General features: G+C 41.0%; 1 protein-coding gene and 1 pseudogene across 2 annotated transcripts in view; one reads left to right on the top strand and one right to left on the bottom strand.

Moving 5' to 3' along the window:
* LOC121492857 (complement receptor type 1-like) overlaps positions 1-25,731 on the top strand; it is a 71,744-nt gene that overhangs the window by 24,594 nt on the left and 21,419 nt on the right. For both annotated transcript variants that reach the window (XM_041758094.1, XM_041758084.1), the window contains exons 6-16: positions 262-438; positions 538-640; positions 1,929-2,014; positions 4,024-4,251; positions 6,496-6,675; positions 7,296-7,395; positions 12,763-12,848; positions 17,327-17,554; positions 19,756-19,935; positions 20,556-20,655; positions 25,133-25,218. In XM_041758094.1, coding sequence (XP_041614028.1) covers positions 262-438; positions 538-640; positions 1,929-2,014; positions 4,024-4,251; positions 6,496-6,675; positions 7,296-7,395; positions 12,763-12,848; positions 17,327-17,554; positions 19,756-19,935; positions 20,556-20,655; positions 25,133-25,218 — 1,554 coding nt within the window. The remainder of the gene's footprint in view (positions 1-261; positions 439-537; positions 641-1,928; positions 2,015-4,023; positions 4,252-6,495; positions 6,676-7,295; positions 7,396-12,762; positions 12,849-17,326; positions 17,555-19,755; positions 19,936-20,555; positions 20,656-25,132; positions 25,219-25,731) is intronic.
* On the bottom strand, positions 13,047-17,333 carry LOC121492866 (annotated as a pseudogene).

Here is a 25,731-nt window from a genome sequence, read left to right as displayed (position 1 = left end):
GGAATGCATTTTACCTTGTGCTGGGAAGAACTCAGTTCTAATCATCTGCCTCTTACTAGCTGTGAGATCTTTGGCTACATCTCTGCCATATGCTTCACTTCTATAGCAGTAACAGGGTTGGGGGTGGGGGCTGGAGTATCATTGGATTTCCTTTGTTACACCTGAACTCCTCTAAGGATGAGGTCCTACCTCCTGGTAAGGGTGAGAGTTTAGCAAAAGACATTTCCCCTGACTGATACTTTGCCCCTGTTCTTTCTGCAGCATGTCAGGCACCTCCAGATATTTTCCACGGTAAGCACAGCGCAAGGAACAAGGACAGTTTTGCCCCCGGACAGGAAGTGTTCTACAGCTGTGAGCCCGGCTATGAGCTCCAAGGGGCTGCTTCTCTGCGCTGTACACCCCAGGGAGACTGGAGCCCAGCAGCCCCAAGATGTGAAGGTGCCTACACTTTCACTTTCACTTGTTTGCAGGCCAGTCTTTTTGTTCCTCACATGGTAGTCTTACTTCTGTTTGTTGCCGTTGTTGCTGTTTTCCTAGGGAAATCATGTGCTGACTTCCTGGACCAACTCCCTAATGGTCATGTGCTCTTTCCAATTAGTCTTCAACTTGGGGCAAAAGTGTCCTTCGTGTGTGATGAGGGGTGAGTGTGACCCAGCCTAGAGACAAGAGTCTCAGGGCTTGATGCCGATATGCTGACACCAGGGGCAATGGGGGGGTGGGAGTGGGGAATCTATCCAAAAAGCAAGCTGCCTAACAGAAAAGAAGTTCCCAAGAGGACTAATATCTGAAACCCTGAATGGGAAGGATGGTAGGAGACAGACAGAACCATGAACAGATGCTTAAAAAGGAAACTTGATAAATATAATGAGCAGCAGGTCTGACAACAGATCTTGAATATCTAAGTGAAACATTACATGAATGAATAAAAAGTGACCTGGAGGCATGAGGAGACCTGGAGTGACCTGGAGGCATGAGGAGATAAATATTGCAAAGGGGTTGTTAAAAAAAAAAGGTTGGTATATAAAAGAAAGTCATTGATAAGTAACATGTGAGAATTTGTCAAGAAAAATTTAAACCAATCCACAGTGGAATTTGGAATTGGAGTGAAAGAGTAAATAGGAGTATTTTAAAATCTAATTATATATCATCTAATTAGAATCAGGCTGTGTTGAAGGAGCATGAAGACGGATGCTCACATTTCAAGCGATGTCATTAACCAGTTATGGGAATCTAAATGATCTTGGTATTATGTTCCAACACCATCGACAGGCAGAAAGATGGATGATGGAGCAAGTGTTCTCAATATATCCCAGGGATGCCTGGCAGGCATCTGTCACCCAACAGAGACCTGGAGGCAATACAAGCAGCCACTGGGCTGACAATAAGCCAGATGTTTAAGGAGGACGGTCCTCCAGAGAATCCTCTCTTCTCACCTTTTCTTATGTTTCCTAGATAATGTGGTTTTACCCATTGATAATGTGGACATGCTGCAGGTGTCATTCAGGAACATTCTGAATGTGTTGGCAAAAAACAAAACAAAAAAACAGTAGTCTCTGATGTTTTTCTTCATGTTTTCTGATTTACTTGAATCGGGGAGTTCTTTTCCCCCTGGTTCCATGAAAAGAGGAAAATGCTATGGTTTGCCTTAGAGAACAGAGTTCCTTATAGAGACAAACAGGGAGCTGTCGGAGGGCAGGCAGGACAGATGACCTCCTAAAGGTTGAAAACCGGAGACAGTTGTTATTGCTCTGTCCTCATTGGAAACGTCAATCTTTCCAAATGTTTTGATCTTGGAGCCTCTATCCACTGAGAAAGCAAGTGAGCTGGGCTTTGTCACCTGGGCTTTAACGTAGGCATTCGACTGTATTTCTGCAAAGGGGAGAGAGAAATGGTGGGCTCACCCGGTCACTACTGCTTTTGCTCCTCAGGTTCCGCTTACAGGGGAGTTCTGCTAGTTACTGTGTCTTGGTTGGAACGGAAAGCCTTTGGAATAACAGTGTTCCTGTGTGTGAACGTGAGTACAAGGAATGTCTGTTCAGGTCTGCACCTCCCTTCTTGTTTTGTTCGTCTACTGTGTTTTGCTCATAAAATTATCTAATACTTGCCCCTTTGTTTAACTTCACTTTTGATCAAAACATTCCTTTGTTGCAAAGACTGTTTCCAGGGGAGATAAATCTGAGCACCATATGTTTTGGGTATCATCCTATAAATGTTTATAAGCATAATGTGTGCTACAAGTTGAGAGAAATACTTCATAGATAGAGGGAAATGGAGAGCCTGAAACATTTTTCCTGTCAAAAATGTGAGTTCCACTTCAACATTTCTATCCTTCCCTCGATCATCTATTCATTGCTAGCCTCATTCATTCAACAAAATTTTTTGAGCACGTGCCATGTACCAAACAGTCTTCTAGACACTGGGAATACACCTGTAAACACCTGTAAACAAGACAGACTAGGACTCTGCTTTCATGTTGTTTATGTTCGTGTGTAGAAGGAAAGGCAAAAAAAAAAAACAAAAACCAAAAAACCAAAAAACAAAAAAACAGGGGCACCCGGGTGGCAAAGTCAGTTAAGCGTCAGACTCTTGGTTTTGGCTCAGCTCCTGATCTCAGGATCATGGGATCGAGCCCCACATCAGGTTCTGCACTGAGCTCGGAGTCTGCTTGAGATTTTCTTTCCTTCTCCCTCTGCCCCCCCTCCCCGTTTGTGCTCTCTCTCTTTCTCTCTAAAAAAAAATAAATAAATCTTTAAAAATAACAAGGAAACACGATTTTAAATAGACTATTTCAAATACTATCAAATGTTATTAAGAAAAAAACCAGGGTAATGGAATAAAATAATTAGACATTAGGAATATACCGGTAAACAAGACAGACTCAGACTTTGGTTTCCTATTGTTTATATTCATTTTTAAGAGGACAGAAATATAATGTGTTAACAGAAACACTACTAATATATTCAATCTGTTTATTTCTTCGTTAAATCAAACAGGATACTGCTTCATCTTTGATCATAACTTTGAAAAATATATGTTTCTAATAGAATTTTTTCAAATGTATATTTTACTCTAGAGTTGTTTGAAAATTTTGTACTGGTTTATATAATGAAACTTGATAATTCCATCCTTCATATCTGGAAGTCAGCCATTTGAAAATCATAACTACCCTGAAATATAGTTATGAGGTATGCAAGAAACAAAGAAAAATTCTCCCACAAACCTAAATGCACCTAAAATCACGTACTAGAGTGTAAACATTGGTTAAGCTATTCCACTTTGATTAGTTTATTCATAATTCTTTCAAGGTATTGTAGCCTCTTCCCAAATACAGATCAAATCAGAGGGGAAAGGAGCTTCTCTAGATAGTTACACTCAAAGGAAGAAATGTGTATCTTTTCAGTGAGAAAAAAAAATCCCTGTAAAAACCAATAAATATCTCAAAAGTTATAATATTTCTGCATCTTCCAAAGAACATAGGAGCAATGGGATGTTTCACTCATCATGATGACATTACTATAACCATTCATTTTGTTTTTGAGCATAAGAGGCACAAGTCATCAAAGAAAGATTAAGTCACTGGTAGACGAATAGTAAATGTATAATATATTTTGAAAGACTTCTCTGGAGTGAGGATCCTTGATGTCAAAAGATTTTGTCAAAAAAAAAAAAGATTTTGTCTAAATTGTACTTGATATAGAGTAGATCCTCAAAAAAATTCCTGTAGAATTAATGGATAATTTTCTTCTCAGTGCAGTTAAGAAGATTTTATTCTATTTTAAAAGGATGAGCTCTCAATTATCCAGAAGCCTTAAATCTCCAAAGAGATCTGGACTTTGATCTCAGTGTCATTTCATTTAGAAGCATCTCAGTAAAGCCCTAATATATTTACTTTGTGATCTATATTATCCTTCAGAGTTTAAATATCTAAGTGGCAACACAGTCACAGCATCCCATAATTGTGGAAAACTCAGATCAAAATATAAACATTTTAATGTAACCTATAACACTTGTGTTTTTTTCCAGAAATCTTTTGTCCAAATCCTCCATCTATCCCTAACGGGCACCACACTGGGACTTCGTGGGGACGCATTCCCTATGGAAAAGAAATTACTTACACTTGTGACCACCAGCCAGCCAGCGGGATGATCTTCAAACTCGTTGGGGAGAGCACCATCCTCTGCACCAGTGACAATCAAGGGAACGGGGTTTGGAGCGGCCCTGCCCCTCACTGTGTACTTGCTGGTCCTGCTGGTCAGTACCCACGCACACCATATGGATTGAGAACATCTGGCCATGATCCTTCCTATTTTTATAAGATTATGGTGTCTGTTTGTGAGTTCAGCATTTTCATAAGTTCAACGGTCCAAGTTGCATGCCATAGTGGAAACAGATGTTTCCAAGGACCAAGAGGGTGTGAATAATAAGATGTGAAGAACTCTTCTTTGGTGCGGTGGTGAGCAGAGTGGGGTGAGAGGAGAGAGGGAAAGGTGAGAGGTAGGTAGTAAACACCGTGTATAAATCTAGAAGAAAAATGTAATCATGGAGAGGACATGAGAACAGCTGGCTATGAGCACTAACCAAAGCTAGGATAACTGATACACTTCCCTCTAGTTCGTGGGCATGCAAAGGCTAAAACTGGCAATGTGGATATTATTTAGCTAAGGCTTTAACTAGTCCTATACTGAATCCACTAAGTAACTCTACCTTTGTAGCTTAGGACCCACACTCAAAGTATGCCCATTTGTCAGCTGGCTTCTGGGCTCCACCTTAATCTTTGTCCTTGAACTTTTCCATCCTGAGACTTAGAAGCAGGAAAGGTCAGCTCAAGGAAAGAGTTACAAAAAGGAAGAGTCTGTTTCTTCCTGACGACTGGAGGTTACCTGGTTCTTGAGGCCTGACTGGGGGCCTTCCCAAGGCAGAAGCAGAAGTACACTGGGGATGTGGCACCAGACTTAGAATACTGCGTGCGAGAAAGAAGGAACCCAATGACAAAAGGCAACACATGCTGAAAGGCATTTAACCTTTCTTTGCTCTCCCTCCTCTTCCAGCTGGGTGGTTATTTTAGAATCCTTTTAGAATCCAGTGAGATTTCTTTAAATGCAGTTACCTAGGCCACCGGCCATGCTTACTGATTGAATGGGCAAATGGAAGCAAACTCCTCCAAAAAAAAAGGAGGTGGCTGAGTATAAGCTCTGTTCAAACAATGCGGTACACAATCTACCCTCTCATAAAAAAGACATAGCTGTTTAGATGAAGCTGCCTGGTGGATTAGTCTGTTTTGTCCTTGTCCTTAAATAGATGTGACTTAGCATCAGAAGGAGAAGAGTGGTATCTTATTTTCCTAGGGCTGCCATACAAGTTACCACACTAGATGGCTTACAACAACAGAAAGGTATTTTTTCACACATCTGGGGACTTGAAGTCTGGAATCAAGCAGTTGGCAGGGCTGCACTCCCTCCAGTGACTCTAGAGGAGAATCCTTCGTTCCCTCTCTCAGCATCTGGTGGTTCCTGGCATTTTTTGCCTTGTACACAGCACCCCAATCCCTGCCTGTCTTCACATGGCCTTCTCTCCTTGTCTCTATGTCGCAAATGTCCCTGTCCTTTCTCTTATAGAGACCACCAGTCATTGGATTTAGATCCCACTCTGGTAATCTAGGAAAATCCATCTCATCTTTTTTTTTTTTTTTTTTCATTTTTCCTTAGAAATTTTATTCTCCAAAAAAAAAAAAAAAAAAAAAAGAAATTTTATTCTCCAAATCACACTATTTAAAGCTTCTCATAAAACATTAAACACAAGTAATCCAGAGAAAGAAAAGCTAATACATATATATATACATATATTTATGACAAAAGCATTACAAATATCAATTTTAAATAGAATGTATCAAGGAAATAAACGATTTTTAAATACCTTTCAGTTCAAAAGAAAATATACCTTTAGAAAATGATCGCATCTTGAGATTGTTACCTTAATTATACCTGAAAAGACCCTTATTCCAAGTTTCCATTGTGAGGGCCTGAATGGATATACTTTGGGGGGATGGTCATCATTCAACCCACTACAAGTAGTGACTGCTATTTTCAGCCAGGGAGACTGTTTTCGGTGGACACACTGAGTGACGTCGGGAGGAATAAATGGAGAGAGAAGGTAAAACCACGTGTTCCTTAAGACCAATAAAGGTGGATAGGAACGGTTAACTCTACACACAGGCAGTCTGATAGGCCTGACCCATGAAACCATTAGCTAAAATTCTTGCTTTGGTAACACAAGATCAGAAAGGCCTGAAAGGTGAATAGTCTTCCAAGTAGCAAAAATTTCCTGATGAGTAGATGCTGTTGGAAAGCCCCATCCTAAGGTAACTTGATGGGGAAGAAGAGCTTGTTGTTATTTTAAGTCTCTGTTTCTGTGAGCCCATCTACCAGTTCCTTGGAAAGCATCAGGAGGTAGAAGTCTCTCTGCTCACTCTGGAATTCCTGTGGTTTTGCTCTCCAGGGTACTGTAAAGCTCCAGAGGAGTTTCCGTTTGCCAAGCCTGCGACCGCGATCAATGAGTCTGAGTTTCCAATTGGAACGTCTTTGAATTATAAATGTCTGCCTGGGTATTCTGAGAATATGTTTTCTATCACCTGTTTAGAAAACTTGGTCTGGTCGAGTGCCAAAGATATCTGTAGACGTGAGTAACACCATCCTGGGAGCTAATTCGTGTATGTCAATGCATCTGTGGGATCCGATATAATACGTTCACCTTTTGCAGGCAAGATGTTGAAGTTTGTCCATGATATGTAAATTGAGCATAGACTTACAGGTCAGCCTTTCTTCTTGCCTGGAGTCTCCACACCTTGACTCGATATTTATTTCGCAGGAATGTCTCTCACAAAAGGAATCACAGGCAAAATTTCCATTCCCCGGGTTTGCCTTTGATGACTAATACCAGGATTAGAATGAAATAGAGACACAAAAGAAAAGTATGTAGAACACAGGGAATGGTGTCTGACAAAGCAAGATGGAGGGGAAATCCCAAATTTCAAGGCCTCTGATGGAGTCTGATGGGATGAGAAAACTATTCTTTATCCATAAATGAATTCTATTGGGTGATTCAGGAGTAGTCCCTTAAAAGCAGCGCTCTCTAGCTGCTTGATTCTGGGCTTGTATGCCGAATGTCTTCAAAGTGGTCAAATTTGTGGTGCAATCAGCCTAGACAGGCCGTTCAGTATGCTACACTCCAGGCTGAAACTTAAAAACAAGAGTAAATTGAACTCTACACCTAGTCCCAAACTCTGCTTCTTTCCACAGGAAAATCATGTGGAACTCCCCCAGAACCCATCAATGGCATGGTGCAAATAATCACAGATACTCAATTTGGATCAACAGTTCATTACTCTTGTAATGAAGGGTGAGTTGGGAGCACTATCCCTGAGTTATGAGTTCCAAGCAACAAGGCTATCTCTGACGTAGTCTAACACAAGCAAACTACAGTATCCCCTGCATTTCAAAAAGTCAGCAACGAGGACTGCTGGATAGACATGTTAGTCAAACACTGGCATATGATCAAAGGAATATAAAAAAGGTAGTAGCAATCTGTATTCGTATTTTATTTTTATTTATGTGTTTGAGAGAGAGAGAGAGAAAACTAGTTTTGGGGAGGAACAGACAGAGGGAGAGAGAGATAGTGAGAGACAGAGCAAACTCCCTGCTGAGCTGGAAGGCCAACACAGGGCTTGATCCCAGGACTTGGAGATCATGCCCTGGGCTGAAGGCAGACTCTTAACCTACTGAGCCACCCAGCATCCCTGTATTTGTATTTTAATGAGGGGAGGGTACCAGGCTCCTGTTGAAACCTGGTAAGATAGTCACTGGATCAAAAGGACCAGCATGCTAAATGAGTAAAAGGAAAAATGCTAGCAGAACCCTGCATGCGCCATTCTTAACTAAGATCAGCCAGTTCTATAGGTGGGCTGGAGCACCTTGAAGTAGGGATTGGAGAGGAAGTCTTAACGTAACAGCTCTGGAAGTGAAAGTATTAACATGGACACTGAGTGGGAACATTTATGGAGTTCTTGCCCTCAACTTTTCCTTGGCCCAGGAAACCATGCTAGAAACCATTGCCTCAACATAGAGGGAGCAATGAAACAATGTGTACTACTTGTCAGTTGGCACCAGAAATTCAGAGACAAACACAGAACTGTATTGGACTCTAGGATTTTTATCTGAAAATGCACATGCAACCCAGATGCCAGTGGAGCTCAACTATCCTTAGAGGGGAGAGCTGGTTAAACTGGACACAAGCATCAATCCGTATCTGGAAAGTATAGATTCTGTCCTCATCACCGCCCTCCTGCCACCAATAAGAACTTCTGATTTTTTAGTTCACCAGGCCTTCAAATCACTGTAGCCTCAGTCCACATCAGTGACACCTCAAGAAGGTGAAAAGAGAGCCCACAGATGAATGTAAATCATTTCTCTGATGAGGGTTTACTATACAGAATATACAAAGAAGTCCTGCAATGCAACAACATAAATGTTTACAATGCAATTTTAAAAATTGGGCAAAGGATTAGAATAGACATTTCTCCAAAAAGGATGTACAAATGTCCAGGAAACCCATGAACAAATACTCAACATTATTAATCATTAGAGAAATGCACTTCAAACCCACTTCACACCTAATAGGAAGGCTATCCTAATATTTTTTTTAATGAAAACTAAAAGAAGTGTGGGCAGGATGTGGAGAATATGCAATCCATTTGGCTGCTAGCGGGATAGCTAGTGGGCATGTGAATTCGGGCAGCTGCTGTGGAAAACAGTTCGGTGATTCCAAAGTTAACATGGAATTACCACGTGACCCAGCAATTCCAATCCTAGGTATGTATCCAAACAGATTGCAAACAGGGAATCTGACAGATGGGGGTTTATCAGCTGTCCCACCTATTTTTAAGTACATCCTAATAAATTCTATTTTTTCTACAAAATGACACATTTCACAGATGTCTTCAATTTCATTAGGATAGAGAGGAAGTAGTTTTTTGCAAAGTATTTTATAATGTATACTGATAAAGTTTCTTCAATATATATAATAACAATAATTTCTCATTCATGTGTATCTGTAGATGCATGATTTTTTGAAGTCACCATTGGGCAAATTCTATTTGTTTAATCAGCCACTTTAAAGGAACTCCTCTTAGATATACTTATCATTTCATTCTATTTTTCTCACTTACTGATTGATTTTATTAATTCCCCAGATCAGCTTCCTTTATTTCATGTATATAGCCTTTAATAAAACACTCTAAAATAAATTATTGGGTTCATGTAAATGAATTTTTTTTCCTTTTTCTTTTTTGAAAGATTGTTTTATGAAGAGAGAGTGAGAGAGAGTATGAGGGTTGGGGACAAAAGGACAAGCAGATTCCCCACCAAGTGCAGAGCCTAATGTGGGGTTCCATTCCAAGACCCTGAGATCATGACCTGAGCCATAGTCAGATTTTTTCTTTTTTTTAAAAAAATATTTATATTTTATTCAGATAGAGACAGAGAAAGAGAGAGGCAGAGACACAGGCAGAGGTAGAAGCAGGCTCTATGCAGGGAGCCCGACGTGGGACTCATCCTGAGTCTCCAGGATCACACCCGCGGCTGCAGGCGGCGCTAAACCGCTGCACCACTGGGGCTGCCCCAAAGTCAGATTTTTAAAGGACTGAGCCACCCAGGCACCCCTGAAATTTTTCTTGTCACATAGCCAAAGAACTGAATATTCCTCTAAGGACACTTTTGGCATCAGCATCCCAGGAATTTTCAAAAAGTAATATTTGCATCAGCACTTTTAATGAAGATACTGAATACACTGAATAATGTAAGGTTTATCACCACAGGCTGTTGAAGCCAATGGACATTATTCAAACTCTAAACTGACTATCTAACTGGTGAATTTGGACATATTTGCTAAAACCGCTGTTTTCTCTTTTGTAAAATGGGGGCTATGCATAATATTCACTTCAAAGAGCCATTTTAAAGGTGAATAAGTGAGTCCCTGTAAAGCACTGTTTGTAGCATGTGACTCACTGATCATGTGTTATTGTTATCCTGTAGTAATCTGCAACGGCTATTTTACTTTTGTCTTTGACCAAGATCCAAAACTTTGGATTTTGTATTTGTTCTGTGGTTGTTGATTCCTAGAGTTACTGTTTTGTAATAAGAGTGTAGAGCGGTTTTGATTTCTCCTTTGTGCTAATTCACTGCAGTACACTCTGCCGAGTGATATGTTACAACTTTTATAAATGGCTCCTAGAAAGAAAGCTTACATTCTCCGTGACAAAGTTTAACGCACACTTGAATGTGCTGAGGAATCATGTCTGTAAGCTACTTGTTATCATCTGCAGCCTATTGAAAGTCTTCATAGGTTCCTGCTACTCCAAACTAGTTCAAAGTCCATGGACACTAGGAAGAATGGAACTAGCACCATATTCCAGCCCTTTCTTATCCCATCCCTGACGTATGGAATGGGCTGTCCAATGATGTCTCAGTATGCTTCTGCACAGTGTGTCTATTGCTCATAGGAAAGGGAATCTCAAGGCTCTTCTTTATCAGTGGTTTAGCTTCATGGCCACCTGAATTTCTAATGCCCCGGGAAGCTAAGGGTTAGGCTTGACTAAAAGAATTTCAGAGAGATGGGAAATCAAGACAGCAAAAATTACAACATAATTCCTACTGGAGCATTTTAGTGACTCCACTCTACTTTCAAAAATATTCCAGTTTTGTTTTGGTTTTTACAGCCATACATAGGCCTGAACCTGCTTCACATTTTTAACTCCAATTCTTTAATGTAGTCATAGTGAACATGTTAAGTGCAAACTTGTATAATCAAAAGTCAGGGGACACCCACGATCCTGTGCCCTTAAGACAACTGTTAAATGCATGATAGAAGAGGGGCAGAAGGAAATACATGAGTGCCTCTGAAATTGTTTTTCCAAAGAAATATTGAAAAATAAATATTGGTTGGCACATCTGAAAAGATTTTGCAAAATAGCCAATAAAAAAACAAGGAGCAATAAGTAAAAATCATTATAAATGATGTATAAAAGTGACTACTGTTTCATGTGTGTACCAAAGTACTCACTGTCATTGCTATACCCACATAGTTCCTGTCATCCTTATATCACTGTATTTGGAAGACCTGGTATATAAGTTAGGATTTGTTTAAGCTGTTAAAGACAGAGCATACAAAATCACAGAGGCTTAAACAAGATAATAGTTTACTTCTCTCTCAGGCTAAGAAGTGGAGGCAGTCGTTTCAGGAAACGGTAAAATATACAAAACGAGGGCTGAGAGGTAGCTCCATGATCTACATAAACCTGGGATCCTTCCATTTGAGACTCCATGGCATCACATGGTGCGACTCCAGCCAGAAATGAGAAACACTGGAAGAAAGGAACACCTATTCCTTCAAAGACACTTTCCAGAATTTCACAAGACACACTAGGTGTATCCCTGTAGTCAGAACTTTGTCACATGGCTATACACAATCGTAGGGAACCTTATTGGAAGGTGGCCAATGGCCCAGTTAAAAATACAGGGTCCCTCACTAATGAAAAAGGAGGGCACCTGGGTGGCTAGGTTGGTTAAGCACCTGCCTTCAGCTCAGATCATGATCTCAGGTCTCTGGGATGGAATCCCACATGGCATCGGACTCCCTGCTCAGCAGGAAGTCTACTTGTCCCTCTGCCTCTTCCCCTCACCCCTGCTGTGGTGCTCTCTTCTTTCTCTTGCTCACTCTGCTTTCTTTCAAATAAGTAAATGAAAATCTTAAAAAAAAAAAAAAAGAAAGAAAGAAAGAAAAGAGGAAAGTAGTATTAGAGATACCAGTAGATTCTGACAAATTCTTAGCTATTCCCATAACTACTCACTATTCAATGACATTCATTGCATTAGACCCCTTACCTTTTACTTAATCTTCATCAAGCTTAACCCTACTCTACATGGAGCATGTGAATAGCTCGGTTGGATATCCTGTATGACATTTCTTACAGTGACAGTATAGATACCTAATAAACAAAAATGAATGATGAAATGTTCCAACCTTTGTGACCTACTTTGAGTGATCTTATGGCACAATAGGTAAGGACCCCTGCCTTTTACCTTTGACTCTTCTTCGTAAAGCCATCATCCTATCCTTCACTCAACAGATAGATTTTGAGTACCACATGATTGAAAGTCTCTAGGAGAGGTGCCAGAGAATGGGACTATTTTAATAAGACATCTTCCTGGTTAATCAAGGAGCTTATTATTTCCTGGAGTGGAAGTACACATGGATAATGTAGCTCTTTAAAAGAAAAAAATGATTTTATTTATTGGACAGAAAAAGAGAGCACAGCAAGGAGAGAAGCAGAGAAATAGAGAGAAGCAGGCTCCCTGCTCAGGACCCCAGAATCATGACCTGACCCAAAGGCAGACGCTTAACCGACAGAGCCTCCCAGACGCTCCTAAAATAGCTTTTGAGGTTCCCTAAAGACAAGTACAAAATGTCCCATGAGGAAGGGAATTACTGCATTCAGTGGTGAGGGACTAGCAATCAACATGGATGACAGTGGTAAGAGAATGTAAACTTCTCCTTAGAAATAAAGGACCAATTTGCAGATGCAGAGGTTCACACATCTCCTGTGTCTTAATCTGCCTGTGATGCCTAACATCTACCTGCAATGATTTCCTCAGGATGACTTAAGTAGGAAACCAGTGTAGGGTAGTATCATTTTTCATTCTTTGCTTCTAGGTATCGACTCATTGGCTCCCCTTCCGCTGCGTGTCTCCTCTTGGGCAGTACTGTCACTTGGGATAAGGAAGCACCTATGTGTGAAAGTGAGTTGAAGTGTTGTTTTGCCCTAATTCTCTCCGCTCCATCCAAGTCTGCCCCAAGTTATGAAGAAGAAATCCAATCCATCTTGCAGAGAGTAGTCTCTCAGATACTTGAAATTTGGAGTCCTGTGTGCGCCACATCGCCCTCTGGATGTTTCTCTATTTTAGGAGGTTATTTATCTAACACTGAATCTGAACTCAGGTAAAATTGCCCTCCTTCCTGCTTTGAGAGTGAACACTTTGCAGTGTAAAGATTTTCCTCGCTTTTAGGATTCCTTCTTGATCATTGATTTTATTTAAGTTTCCTTTTATTAACCATCTATAACATTTGCATGCAGATCACTACCGCTTAAAATAGATCACTACCCTTTTGACACTATTTAGTAGCCAAGAGCTATGGATAAGATTCATACAACAGTTCTGAAAAGTTTGCACAGTCAGTTCAGAACATTTGCTTCACCGAGCCTGATTATTTAAAAAGAATTAAAACATCACAAATATGTTTTTATTTGTCAACATTAAATGTCTGAATTTTAAACAGATGCTTGAACTAGTGGTTCATATCTATCAGCTCGTTCAACTTTAGCACCAGTTTCATCCCCCGTAGCTTTTCCAGGACTACTACCTTCACCATGAAGCTCCATGAGATCTCCCAATTCAAACCTGGGCTTCTTCAGCATTTTTACTTTTCTAACGAAAACATCATGGAGTAGATAAATAGACTGACAAGCTTTTTCTATATCTTTTCCGATCCTGTCTGGAATCAAGTTATTGACCACTTCTTTCATTTGTCTGCACCACCTGGGTCATGATTTCCATCATCTTTTTCCGGATTTGGCAGACCGGTTGGTGCTGAGCGTTAAGAGGTCTTCTGAATCTGATTATTGCATTCTTTAGTAAAACCAACACAAAATAGACAAAGCAAATAACCATCGGTAGTCTTTACATCAACATGAGCTTCAATCATGGTCTGCCATTTTTTGACCATGGAGCACATTTGTCACAGGTAAGATCCATGCCATGGAAATTAGTCAGGCAGTTTTTGTGCTGCACATCCTCACTAATTAGCTTGAATTTCCTAAATGCAACTTCATCATTCTGCAGATCAGCAAGGCTAACTTCAAAAACGCGACCCTTGAGACCATCAGACGCAATTTTAGTTCCTTGAGTTCTTGTGACTAGTGTTTTTCCAATATTCCTTAAGTTGAACATAGCTGGCGCTTTCACATCATACCAATCTTTCTTCGAAAATGGATCAACCACTTTCTTCTTGGCTCCCTTTTTGCCGCTTTTCGTAAGGCGCTTGTTCTTGCTGACTGCCATGGCCCTGCTCTGGGAGCCAAAAGGGCAGAAGTGTCTTGATCACTGATTTTTGAGTTTCATTACCAGATATCTGGGATGGGTCTTTTTGCAATGAGATAATAGGGGTGTTCCAGAGTGTTCTATTAGCTTCCTGGATTCCTACGTTTAATGCCTTTCTCATGTTAGGGAAATTCTCAGCTGCTATTTTTCTTAAGACACTTCTTGTTCCCTTCTCCCTTTCTTCTTCTTCTAGGAGACCAATTATATTTGTTTTTCTCACATCTAATATCTCTCACAGGGTCTCATCAATTCTTAAAACTCCTAGTTCTCTCTCCTCTTCTATCCTCCAGATCATTAATTTGTTCTTCAACCTAATCTGTCCTTTTTCCTAAACTTTCTAATCTCTTCTTCAGCTGATTCATCAAATTCATCATCTCCAGACTTTCTGTCCAGTTTGTTTGTTTGTTTGTTTTAGAGACATAGAACCTTTATTGTGCATGAATAAAAGGGTGGTTTAGTTGTGTCTGGTTCTTTTTTTTTAATTTCAGTCTCTTTGATAGAGAGTTCTTTTTTGTCAAATTTTTATTTAAATTCTAGTTAGTTCCCATTCAGTGCAATATTGGTATCAGGAGTAGAATTCAGTGATTCATCATTAATGTACAATACCCAGTGCTCATCAGAACAAATGCCCTCCTTAGTACCCATCACCCACCTAGCCCATCCCCACTCACCTCCCTCCATCAACCCTGTAGGTTCTTTGTCATTAAGTGCCTCTTATGGTTTGTTCCCCTCTATCTCCTTTGTTTGTTCCCCATATCTTATGTTCACCTGTTTTGTTTCTTAAATTCTACATAGGGGTGAGATCATATGGTATTTGTCTTTCTCGAACTTATTCCACTTAGCATAGTTCTCTAGCACCATCAACGTGGTTGCAAAGAGCAACATTTAATTCATTTTTATGACTAATAGTCTACTCATATATTTACCACATGTTGGTAAAGAACTCTTTCTATTCAGTAATTTTTTAAAAGATTTTATTTATTTATTTATTCATGAGAGACACAGAGAGACGGGCAGAGGGAGAAGCAGGCTCCATGCAGGGAGCCTGATGTGGGACTAGATCCTGAGACTGCAGGATCACGCCCTGAGCTTAAAGCTTAAAGCAGATTCCGACCTCTGAACCACCCAGGTGTCCCTCTATTCAGTAATTTTATTCCTCAGTTCACTAAAATGCCATTCTGAGTTTTCTTGTAGCTCGCCGAATCCCTAAGCTCTTTTGAATGATCACTTTGATTGCAATATTCCATGCCTCTGAGCTGAATTGCTGGAGAATCAACTTTACCTCTTTGCCACATGATATTCCTGTGTCTTTTCTTTTTTTTCACAGTGTTTGGCAATGTATCTCTGCCATCCCATCTGAAGTAGCACATACCCTATTTCTTTACTGTAGTTCAACACTTCGGATTCAAAACCATTCCTTTGATTTCCAGAAGGGAGAGCGATATCTCAACTCTCTGGTACTTCTTTCCCTGAATTGGCTCCAGGCTGCATTGGGGAGCACTGGAGCACTTTGAAACAGCTGATGGCAGAGTTGGGGAAGGTTGGATTTAGCACCTTGTTGTGTTGTTGGTGCCCACAGCCCACCAGGGGGATCCTCAAGTCAGGACTCCCAGAGGTCTGAGAGCAACCTCCTGCTGATCCCAAAGCTGATAGCCAGGGATCAGGCTCCTTCAGTGCCCTTTGTTATTCTTGTCTGCCTCTCTCCCTTTCCTCCCTCCCCTACTTGCAGAAGTCTCCCCTCAGAAATCTGTGCAGCTGGAGGGAAGTGGGTCCAGTGGGTCACTCAATCGCTTCCACTTTCTCCTCCTCTGTGATGGACGTCACTGGCCCCGAATTGGGTGTGGGCTCCTCAAGATCCTCCTTCTCCTCTGCCTCCAAACTCCTCTCTGTCCTGCCTGGATGGGCACCTGCTTCTCCTGTAAGGCTGGCTGGACTTCTGCAAATGTGCTATCTTTGGTGCGTATCCAGTATGCTTGGCCCTCTCCGGTTTTGCTTTTTCCTCAATTGCAGCCAATATGTATGGGGCAATGCCCCCCCGCACCCTGCCCATGCCATTTCCTTGGATTCCAACTCCCTTGGATCCATAGCAGCCTCCAAGATACTAGCCACTTACATTTTGAAGCACAGGTGCGTAGAAATGTAATGTACAGAACCACCTTTGTTTGTTTGTGAACCACCCTTTCAATCTGGATTTTGTTAAAATATCTTGCTAGAAATCTATTTGGACATCTTATGGGATTGTCATGGAACTTTATAGGAACATTCAATATGAATGAAACTCAGATATCCAACAAACTCTACCTTCCTAAGACATAGTAATCTGAATGTAAATATGTAAGTAAGCTTTAGATAAACACAAACACAAAAATCCAGATAGGAGAACTGAATCATGTTTGGTATACTAAGGCCTTCACTTTGTTTATTCTCACACTTCTGACAGGCTGGGTATCTGTTGCTAAAGTCACTGCAGACTCAAAGCATCAAAATAATTTTTGGGAGAGAACTGCTAGAAAGAGATATACTTAAAGCAGAAAGAGATGACAGCCAGTCACTTGGATGAAAGAAAAAAAAAACAAAAGGGGAAAAAACAGGCTCCCTAGAGCACTTAATCTGGCTCTGAACAGCCCCATAAGAATCAGTGGATTCTGAAGACGCTACTGTGTATTTGGTATTGGTACTGATGATAATGGTCTTGTTCATCAAGAACTTTTACAGCTGGGCTGAAAATGACAGTCTATGTTTCATAAAGATTCATTAGGATTTCTTTGCAACTTCAGATCTCTGAGGGCCAACTTCATCTGTCTGATGACCCTAGTATCAACCCAGGACTGTCTTTATGCCACACATCAAGCTGGCAGACAACAGTGGCCGAAAAAGAAATTAGTTGTTTTTCAGAATGTATCTTAGCTACCTGGAGAGTCTGGGGCGTTTGCAATAAGCTGTAATTCAAGTTTTACTTCTGGTAGTTCTCAGAAGAAGCCTTACATATTTAAATCCACCCACCTTAGTTGTGTTCTCAGGGAAAAAATACAGTCTCAGGGCACCGTGGTTGTATGATGATGTTGACTGAAACTCTAATGCAACCTAAAGTTCGTGCTTGCTTCTTTCTTTCTTTCTAGAAATCTTTTGTCCAAATCCTCCATCTATCCCTAATGGGCACCACACTGGGACTTCGTGGGGACGCATTCCCTATGGAAAAGAAATTACTTACACTTGTGACCACCAGCCAGCCAGCGGGATGATCTTCAAACTCGTTGGGGAGAGCACCATCCTCTGCACCAGTGACAATCAAGGGAACGGGGTTTGGAGCGGCCCTGCCCCTCACTGTGTACTTGCTGGTCCTGCTGGTCAGTACCCACGTACACCAAATGGATTCAGAACATCTGGCCATGATCCTTCCTATTTTTATAAGATTATGGTGTCTGTTTGTGAGTTCAGCATTTTCATAAGTTCAACGGTCCAAGTTGCATGCCATAGTGGAAACAGATGTTTCCAAGTACCAAGAGGGTGTGAATAATAAGATGTGAAGAACTATTCTTTGGTGCGGTGGTGAGCAGAGTGGGGTGAGAGGAGAGAGGGAAAGGTGAGAGGTAGGTAGTAAACACCGTGTATAAATCTAGAAGAAAAATGTAATCATGGAGAGGACATGAGAACAGCTGGCTATGAGCACTAACCAAAGCTAGGATAACTGATACACTTCCCTCTAGTTTGTGGGCATGCAAGGCTAAAACTGGCAATGTGGATATTATTTAGCTAAGGCTTTAACTAGTCCTATACTGAATCCACTAAGTAACTCTACCTTTGTAGCTTAGGACCCACACTCAAAGTATGCCCATTTGTCAGCTGGCTTCTGGGCCCCACCTTAATCTTTGTCCTTGAACTTTTCCATCCTGAGAGTTAGAAGCAAGGAAAGATCAGCTCAAGGAAAGAGTTACAAAAAGGAAGAGTCTGTTTCTTCCTGACGACTGGAGGTTACCTGGTTCTTGAGGCCTGACTGGGGGCCTTCCCAAGGCAGAAGCAGAAGTACACTGGGGATGTGGCATCAGACTTAGAATACTGCGTGCGAGAAAGAAGGAACCCAATGACAAAAGGCAACACATGCTGAAAGGCATTTAACCTTTCTTTGCTCTCCCTCCTCTTCCAGCTGGGTGGTTATTTTAGAATCCTTTTAGAATCCAGTGAGATTTCTTTAAATGCAGTTACCTAGGCCACCGGCCATGCTTACTGATTGAATGGGCAAATGGAAGCAAACTCCTCCAAAAAAAAGGAGGTGGCTGAGTATAGGCTCTGTTCAAACAATGCAGTACACAATCTACCCTCTCATAAAAAAGACATAGCTTTTTAGATGAAGTTGCCTAGTGGATTAGTCTGTTTTGTCCTTGTCCTTAAATAGATGTGACTTAGCATCAGAAGGAGAAGAGTGGTATCTTATTTTCCTAGGGCTGCCATACAAGTTACCACACTAGATGGCTTACAACAGAAAGGTATTTTTTCACACATCTGGGGACTTGAAGTCTGGAATCAAGCAGTTGGCAGGGCTGCACTCCCTCCAGTGACTCTAGAGGAGAATCCTTCTTTCCCTCTCTCAGCATCTGGTGGTTCCTGGCATTTCTTGCCTTGTACACCGCACCCCAATCCCTGCCTGTCTTCACATGGCCTTCTCTCCTTGTCTCTATGTCGCAAATGTCCCTGTCCTTTCTCTTATAGAGACCACCAGTCATTGGATTTAGATCCCACTCTGGTAATCTAGGAAAATCCATCTCATCTTTTTTTTTTTTTTCATTTTTCCTTAGAAATTTTATTCTCCAAATCACACTATTTAAAGCTTCTCATAAAACATTAAACACAAGTAATCCAGAGAAAGAAAAGCTAATACATATATATATACATATATTTATGACAAAATCATTACAAATATCAATTTTAAATAGAATGTATCAAGGAAATAAACGATTTTTAAATACCTTTCAGTTCAAAAGAAAATATACCTTTCAAAAATGATCGCATCTTGAGATTGTTACCTTAATTATACCTGAAAAGACCCTTATTCCAAGTTTCCATTGTGAGGGCCTGAATGGATATACTTTGGGGGGATGGTCATCATTCAACCCACTACAAGTAGTGACTGCTATTTTCAGCCAGGGAGACTGTTTTCGGTGGACACACTCAGAGTGACGTCGGGAGGAATAAATGGAGAGAGAAGGTAAAACCACGTGTTCCTTAACACCAATAAAGGTGGATAGGAACGGTTAACTCTACACACAGGCAGTCTGATAGGCCTGACCCATGAAACCATTAGCTAAAATTCTTGCTTTGGTAACACAAGAACAGAAAGGCCTGACAGGTGAATAGTCTTCCAAGTAGCAAAAATTTCCTGATGAGTAGATGCTGTTGGAAAGCCCCATCCTAAGGTAACTTGATGGGGAAGAAGAGCTTGTTGTTATTTTAAGTCTCTGTTTCTGTGAGCCCATCTACCAGTTCTTTGGAAAGCATGAGGAGGTAGAAGTCTCTCTGCTCACTCTGGAATTCCTGTGGTTTTGCTCTCCAGGGTACTGTAAAGCTCCAGAGGAGTTTCCGTTTGCCAAGCCTGCGACCGCGATCAATGAGTCTGAGTTTCCAATTGGAACGTCTTTGAATTATAAATGTCTGCCTGGGTATTCTGAGAATATGTTTTCTATCACCTGTTTAGAAAACTTGGTCTGGTCGAGTGCCAAAGATATCTGTAGACGTGAGTAACACCATCCTGGGAGCTAATTCATGTACGTCAATGCATCTGTGGGATCCGATATAATATGTTCACCTTTTGCAGGCAAGATGTTGAAGTTTGTCCAAGATATGTAAATTGAGCATAGACTTACAGGTCAGCCTTTCTTCTTGCCTGGAGTCTCCACACCTTGACTCGACATTTATTTCGCAGGAATGTCTCTCACAAAAGGAATCACAGGCAAAATTTCCATTCCCCGGGTTTGCCTTTGATGACTAATACCAGGATTAGAATGAAATAGGGACACAAAAGAAAAGTATGTAGAACACAGGGAATGGTGTCTGACAAAGCAAGATGGAGGGGAAATCCCAAATTTCAAGGCCTCTGATGGAGTCTGATGGGATGAGAAAACTATTCTTTATCCATAAATGAATTCTATTGGGTGATTCAGGAGTAGTCCCTTAAAAGCAGCGCTCTCTAGCTGCTTGATTCTGGGCTTGTATGCCGAATGTCTTCAAAGTGGTCAAATTTGTGGCGCAATCAGCCTAGATAGGCCGTTCAGTATGCTACACTCCAGGCTGAAACTTAAAAACAAGAGTAAATTGAACTCTACACCTAGTCCCAAACTCTGCTTCTTTCCACAGGAAAATCATGTGGAACTCCCCCAGAACCCATCAATGGCATGGTGCAAATAATCACAGATACTCAATTTGGATCAACAGTTCATTACTCTTGTAATGAAGGGTGAGTTGGGAGCACTATCCCTGAGTTATGAGTTCCAAGCAACAAGGCTATCTCTGACGTAGTCTAACACAAGCAAACTACAGTATCCCCTGCATTTCAAAAAGTCAGCAACGAGGACTGCTGGATAGACATGTTAGTCAAACACTGGCATATGATCAAAGGAATATAAAAAATGTAGTAGCAATCTGTATTCGTATTTTATTTTTATTTATGTGTTTGAGAGAGAGAGAGAGAAAACTAGTTTTGGGGAGGAACAGACGGAGGGAGAGAGAGATAGTGAGAGACAGAGAAGACTCCCTGCTGAGCTGGAAGGCCAACACAGGGCTTGATCCCAGGACTTGGAGATCATGCCCTGGGCTGAAGGCAGACTCTTAACCTACTGAGCCACCCAGCATCCCTGTACTTGTATTTTAATGAGGGGAGGGTACCAGGCTCCTGTTGAAACCTGGTAAGATAGTCACTGGATCAAAAGGACCAGCGTGCTAAATGAGTAAAAGGAAAAATGCTAGCAGAACCCTGCATGCGCCATTCTTAACTAAGATCAGCCAGTTCTATAGGTGGGCTGGAGCACCTTGAAGTAGGGATTGGAGAGGAAGTCTTAACGTAACAGCTCTGGAAGTGAAAGTATTAACATGGACACTGAGTGGGAACATTTATGGAGTTCTTGCCCTCAACTTTTCCTTGGCCCAGGAAACCATGCTAGAAACCATTGCCTCAACATAGAGGGAGCAATGAAACAATGTGTACTACTTGTCAGTTGGCACCAGAAATTCAGAGACAAACACAGAACTTTATTGGACTCTAGGATTTTTATCTGAAAATGCACATGCAACCCAGATGCCAGTGGAGCTCAACTACCCTTAGAGGGGAGAGCTGGTTAAATTGGACAGAAGCATCAATCCGTATCTGGAAAGTATAGATTCTGTCCTCATCACCGCCCTCCTGCCACCAATAAGAACTTCTGACTTTTTAGTTCACCAGGCCTTCAAATCACTGTAGTCTCAGTCCACATCAGTGACACCTCAAGAAGGTGAAAAGAGAGCCTACAGATGAATGTAAATCATTTCTCTGATGAGGGTTTACTATACAGAATATACAAAGAAGTCCTGCAATGCAACAACATAAATGTTTACGATGCAATTTTAAAAATTGGGCAAAGGGTTAGAATAGACATTTCTCCAAAAAGGATGTACAAATGTCCAGGAAACCCATGAACAAATACTCAACATTATTAATCATTAGAGAAATGCACATCAAACCCACTTCACACCTAATAGGAAGGCTATCCTAATATTTTTTTTAATGAAAACTAAAAGAAGTGTGGGCAGGATGTGGAGAATATGCAATCCATTTGGCTGCTAGTGGGATAGCTAGTGGGCATGTGAATTCGGGCAGCTGCTGTGGAAAACAGTTCGGTGATTCCAAAGTTAACATGGAATTACCACGTGACCCAGCAATTCCAATCCTAGGTATGTATCCAAACAGATTGCAAACAGGGAATCTGACAGATGGGGGTTTATCAGCTGTCCCACCTATTTTTAAGTACATCCTAATAAATTCTATTTTTTCTACAAAATGACACATTTCACAGATGTCTTCAATTTCATTAGGATAGAGAGGACGTAGTTTTTTGCAAAGTATTTTATAATGTATATTCATAAAGTTTCTTCAATATATATAATAACAATAATTTCTCATTCATGTGTATCTGTAGATGCATGATTTTTTGAAGTCACCATTGGGCAAATTCTATTTGTTTAATCAGCCACTTTAAAGGAACTCCTCTTAGATATACTTATCATTTCATTCTATTTTTCTTACTTACTGATTGATTTTATTAATTCCCCAGATCAGCTTTCTTTATATTCATGTATATAACCTTGAAGACATTCTAAAATAAAATATTGGGTTCATGTATTTGAAGATTTTCTTTTTGCTTTTTATTTTTTAAAATTTTATTTATTTTGTGGATAGAGAGAGATAGAGAGAGAGAATGGGGGTTGGGGACAGAAGGACAAGCTGATTCCCCGAGTACAGAGCCCAACGTAGGGTTCCATCCCAAGACCCTGAGATCATGACCTGAGCCAAAGTCAGATTTATGATGGACTGAGCCACCCAGGCACCCCTGAAATTTTTCTTGTCACATAACCAAAGTACTGAATATTCCTCTAAGGACACTTTTGGCATCAGCATCCAGGAATTTTTGAAGAGTAATATTTGCATCAGCACTTATGATGAAGACACTGAATACACTGAATAATGTAAGGTTTATCATCAAAGGCTGTTGAGTACAATGAACATTATTCAAATCTAACCTTACTATCTAACCTGTGAATTTGGAAAGATTTGTTAAACCCCGCTTTCTCTTTTGTAAAATGGGGGCTATGCATAATATTCACTTCAAAGCGTCATTTTAAAGATGAAGTGAGTCCCTGTAAAGCACTGTTTGGAGCACATGACTCACTGATCATGTGTTATTGTTATCCTGTAGTAATCTGCAACGGCTATTTTACTTTTGTCTTTGACCAAGATCCAAAACTTTGGATTTTGTATTTGTTCTGTGGTTGTTGATTCCTAGAGTTACTGTTTTGTAATAAGAGTGTAGAGCGGTTTTGATTTCTCCTTTGTGCTAATTCACTGCAGTACACTCTGCAGAGTGATATGTTACAACTTTTATAAATGGCTGCTAGAAAGAAAGCTTACATTCTCTGTGACAAAGTTTAACGCACACTTGAATGTGCTGAGGAATCATGTCTGTAAGCTACTTGTTATCATCTGCAGCCTATTGAAAGTCTTCATAGGTTCCTGCTACTCACATGGCTATACAAAATTGGAGGGAACCTTCAAGGAAGGTGGCCAATGGCCCAGTTAAAAATACAGGGTCCCTCACTAATGAAAAAGGGGGGGGGCACCTGGGTATCTAGGTTGGTTAAGCATCTGCCTTCAGCTCAGATCATGATCTCAGGTCTCGGGGGTGGAGTCCCACATGTCATCAGCACATGGCATGCTGAGAAGGGAGCCTGTGTGTCCCTCTGCCTCTTCCCCTCACCCCTGCTCTGGGGCTCTCTTCTTTCTCTTACTCACTCTGCCTTTTTTCATAAATATATAAAAATCTCAAAAAAAAAAAAAAAGAAAGGAAAGGGAAATGTAGTACTAGAGATACCAGCAGACTCTGCCAAGTTCCTAGCTGTTCCCATAACTACTATTTAATGACATTGCATTAGACCCCTTACCTTTTACTTAATCTTCATCAAGCTTAACCCTACTCTACATGGAGCATGTGAATAGCTCGGTTGGATATCCTGTATGACATTCTTACAGTGACAGTATAGACACCTAATAAATAAAAATGAATGATGAAATGTTCCAACCTTTGTGACCTACTTTGAGTGATCTTATGGCACAATAGGTAAGGACCCCTGCCTTTTACCTTTGACTCTTCTTCGTAAAGCCATCATCCTATCCTTCACTCAACAGATAGATTTTGAGTACCACATGATTGAAAGTCTCTAGGAGAGGTGCCAGAGAATGGGACTATTTTAATAAGACATCTTCCTGGTTAATCAAGGAGCTTATTATTTCCTGGAATGGAAGTCCACATGGATAATGTAGCTCTTTAAAAGAAAAAATGATTTTATTTATTGGACAGAGAGAGCACAACAAGGGGAGAAGCAGAGAAAGAGAGAGAAGCAGGCTCCCTGCTCAGGACCCCAGGATCATGACATGAGCCAAAGGCAGACGCTTAACCGACAGAGCCTCCCAGGCACCCCTAAAATAGCTTTGGAGGTTCCCTAAAGACAAGTACAGAGGGAACCCTGGGTGGTACAGCGGTTTACCGCCTGCCTTTGGCCCAGGGCACGATCCTGGAGACCCGGGATCGAATCCCACGTAGGGCTCCGGTGCATGGAGCCTGCTTCTCCCTCTGCCTATGTCTCTGCCTCTCTCTCTCTCTCTCTGTGTGACTATCATGAATAAATAAAAATAAAAATAAAAAGACAAGTACAGAATGTCCCATGAGGAAGGGAATTACTGCATTCAGTGGTGAGGGACTAGCAATCAACATGGATGACAGTGGTAAGAGAATGTAAATTTGTCCTTAGAAATAAAGGACCAGGGGATCCCTGGGTGGCTCAGCGGTTTAGCGCCTGCCTTTGGCCCAGGGCGCGATTCCGGAGACCCGGGATCGAATCCCACGTCGGGCTCCCGGTGCATGGAGCCTGCTTCTCCCTCTGCCAATGTCTCTGCCTCTCTCTCTCACTGTGTGCCTATCATAAAAAAAAAAAATAGAAAGAAAGAAAGAAAGAAAGAAAGAAAGAAAGAAAGAAAGAAAGAACCAATTTGTAGATGCAGAGGTTCACACATCTCCTGTGTCTTAATCTGCCTGTGATGTCTAACATCTACCTGCAATGATTTCCTCAGGATGACTTAAGTAGGAAACCAGTGTAGGGTAGAATCATTTTTCATTCTTTGCTTCTAGGTATCGACTCATTGGCTCCCCTTCCGCTGCGTGTCTCCTCTTGGGCAGTACTGTCACTTGGGATAAGGAAGCACCTATGTGTGAAAGTGAGTTGAAGTGTTGTTTTGCCCTAATTCTCTCCGTTCCATCCAAGTCTGCACCAGGTTATGAAGAAGAAATCCAATCCGTCTTGCAGAGAGTAGTCTCTCAGATACTTGAAATTTGGAGTCCTGTGTGCGCCACATCGCCCTCTGGATGTTTCTCTATTTTAGGAGGTTATTTATTTAACACTGAATCTGAACTCAGGTAAAATTGCCCTCCTTCCTGCTTTGAGAGTGAACGCTCTGCAGTGTAAAGATTTTCCTCACTTTTAGGATTGATTCTTGATCATTGATTTTTGCCTTTCATTACCAGATATCTTGGATGGGTCTTTTGCAATGAGATCATAGGGGTGTTCCAGAGTGTTCTATTAGCTTCCTGGATTTGTATGTTTAATGCCTTTCCCATGTTAGGGAAATTCTCAGCTGCTATTTTTCTTAAGACACTTCTTGTTCCCTTCTCCCTTTCTTCTTCTTCTAGGAGACCAATTATATTTGTTTTTCTCACATCTAATATCTCTC

This window comes from Vulpes lagopus, chromosome 1, assembly GCF_018345385.1.
Source record: "Vulpes lagopus strain Blue_001 chromosome 1, ASM1834538v1, whole genome shotgun sequence".
NCBI classification, from domain to species: Eukaryota; Metazoa; Chordata; class Mammalia; order Carnivora; family Canidae; genus Vulpes; species Vulpes lagopus.
The sequence above is the reverse complement of the archived record's forward strand: the minus strand, read 5'-3'. Positions and strand labels throughout refer to the sequence as shown.